This window comes from Drosophila bipectinata, chromosome XL (genome assembly GCF_030179905.1).
Source record: "Drosophila bipectinata strain 14024-0381.07 chromosome XL, DbipHiC1v2, whole genome shotgun sequence".
Classification (NCBI taxonomy): domain Eukaryota; kingdom Metazoa; phylum Arthropoda; class Insecta; order Diptera; family Drosophilidae; genus Drosophila; species Drosophila bipectinata.
Window position 1 is genome coordinate 4,359,805 of NC_091734.1, and position 2,068 is coordinate 4,361,872.

At 46.6% G+C, this 2,068-nt stretch overlaps 1 protein-coding gene across 1 annotated transcript; it reads right to left on the bottom strand.

Annotated features, from left to right (window-relative positions):
* LOC108133585 (protein mab-21-like) lies at positions 1-2,033 on the bottom strand. The gene is made up of 3 exons (XM_017253575.3): positions 1,613-2,033; positions 518-1,074; positions 1-460 (listed from the first exon to the last, which is right to left on the bottom strand). Exons 1-3 carry the CDS (start codon positions 1,813-1,815, stop codon positions 111-113), a joined length of 1,110 nt encoding a protein of 369 aa, XP_017109064.1. The 5' UTR covers positions 1,816-2,033; the 3' UTR covers positions 1-110.
* Between the last annotated feature and the right edge of the window lie 35 nt (positions 2,034-2,068).

The window sequence follows — 2,068 nt, forward strand, 5'->3', positions numbered from 1 at the left end:
ATAAATTTTCTGTAAATCTTAGCCATCTTCAAAATCTTACCATCATATATCTTTAACCCACTCTCCTGTACCCAATCCTGTGCACTTTTAACCCTTCACTCCTTAACCCCTTAGAGCTTTTCAAAAGCATTGGCATTAGTGAGCATTTCCCGGGTGAGTCGCCAGACTTGTTTGGCGGCATTTTCCAAAGCACTGGGGGATTTTCCCTTAAACATGTCCAGGCCCGGAAGGAAATAGTGCGGACATCGTCGATACTGGAGGCAGGATATCAACTGCAGGAATATGCCATTGATCCTGTCGGCAATGCAGCTCTCGTCCCACTCAAAGTCCCGCGGATGCTTCTCGCACTCGTAGAGGAGGAGATTCTTCAAGTGATAGGAACTGATGGGATTGCCGGGCAGCTCCAAATGCCGATCCCTCAGGGTCTTAAGCATGCTCAAACAGCGACGACGACACCCACCTGGAAGAAGGATAATAGCAGGACATGCTTTAGATTTTTTAAAGATTTCTCTCTTACCTTGCAGAAGACGATTCTCCGCCTCGAAGAAACTGAGAACCCAGGCATCTCCCTCCATGCTGGCGGCATTATTGTTGTTCTTGCTCTGAAGGATAACGCTCTCCTTGGACAGAAGATCAAATCCTTCGGTCTTGACCTCGGCCACGATATTGGGATGCGGCCAGGGGAGATGGGGCACTGGCCAGTGGGCGGCAGAACGCGGCCAGATGCCCGAGCACTTAAAGGCCGGCGTGATCTGGACCACAAAACGCTCCCGTATCCGGAGCTTCACTTCGCTGGTGTCTCCCACCATCTTGACCAGATCCCGGTAGACGCTCTTGTCGCAGGCCTGGGCCACCAAAGTCTGGAAACGGGCACGGATCTTCCGAGAGGACAGATAGCCACTCGCTGTGATGAACTCCACCCACAGGGACATCGATCGCTTGCGGCCATCGCTGAGTTTCAGGACAGCACATCCTGGCAGGGTGCCATCATCCACGAAGTTAAAGACGCCCATCTGGTTGAGATACAAGACTATCTCAAACTCGTTGGGGGATATCACCTCCACGCCCTCAAATCTGTAAATATTTATTTTAAATTTATATAATTTAATCTAATTTTAATTAAATTAATCTATTAAAGGTAATAAAAGCTAATTCTAGACAACCACAGACACTTCAAAGCGGCATCTGCGTAACTCCAGTACTCGGATGACTGTCATCGCGGCTCCTGCTCGGTCTACTGCCTCTGTTACCCCTTATTTCCGCACCTTCTTGCTGGTAGGGGCATTATTATAACCAAAGTGCAACGTCATTGTTAGCCAAGTTAACCAACCGTCAAGTCATCCAAGTGGCAGATTTAACAAGATTTCAAGAGGAATCATGGATTTAATTAGGATTTAGTTTGGATATTTTATTTATTTGGGATATTTTTTAGATATGGGGGTTATTTTTAAGAATTAGTGCTTAAATTTAATATATATTTTGATTTAAGATATGTATGAAATTATTTTAATAAAGATTTTTATAAAAAAATCCAATGAAAGTGCGGTGTTTTATTACTTCAATCTTGAGTCTATAGCTTGGCCAGGATTAAAATTAAAGGCCCAATATTTACCTTCCATTACACTCCACCAGGCTGGAGATGAAGCGCGGCTCCTGCAGCTCCACCTCCTTGAGGATGTCCTGGACGATCTTACAGATCTCGCGGATGGCGGTGGCCGTCTTGAACATCCTGGCCTGGACCCTTTCGGCGCAGAATCGATTCATTTGATAGATCATCCGCGTCTGCGCGGCCATCATATCCGGCGGCACTAACATTCTCGTATCTGTATCTGTGACTGTGCCTGTGCTTGTATCTGTATCTTTTGGCTCGCCCTCCTGTATCTGTATCTCGGTTTCGAAAAAGGCGACACTCGGTCTGGCGGTAAACAACAAAGGGCACGGCCTCACTTTTGTCTTAATGCCAATTATGCGAAATTCGGTAGTTGCAACTCTTCGAACTCTTCTTTTCAACGTGCAGCGGCCAGCGAGCAACGTGCAACGTGCAACGTGCAATGTGCAACTTGCAACT

What these genes read in the sequence shown, in the direction of transcription:
- LOC108133585 (XM_017253575.3), bottom strand. Translation starts at nt 1,815, where the DNA reads ATGTTAGTGCCGCCGGATATGATGGCCGCGCAGACGCGGATGATCTAT. An exon ending in CTGGTGGAGTGTAATGGAAG is followed by an intron (nt 1,075 to 1,612) that starts GTAAATATTGGG and finishes AAATATTTACAG; the next exon opens with ATTTGAGGGCGTGGAGGTGA. An exon ending in GGAGAATCGTCTTCTGCAAG is followed by an intron (nt 461 to 517) that starts GTAAGAGAGAAA and finishes TCCTTCTTCCAG; the next exon opens with GTGGGTGTCGTCGTCGCTGT.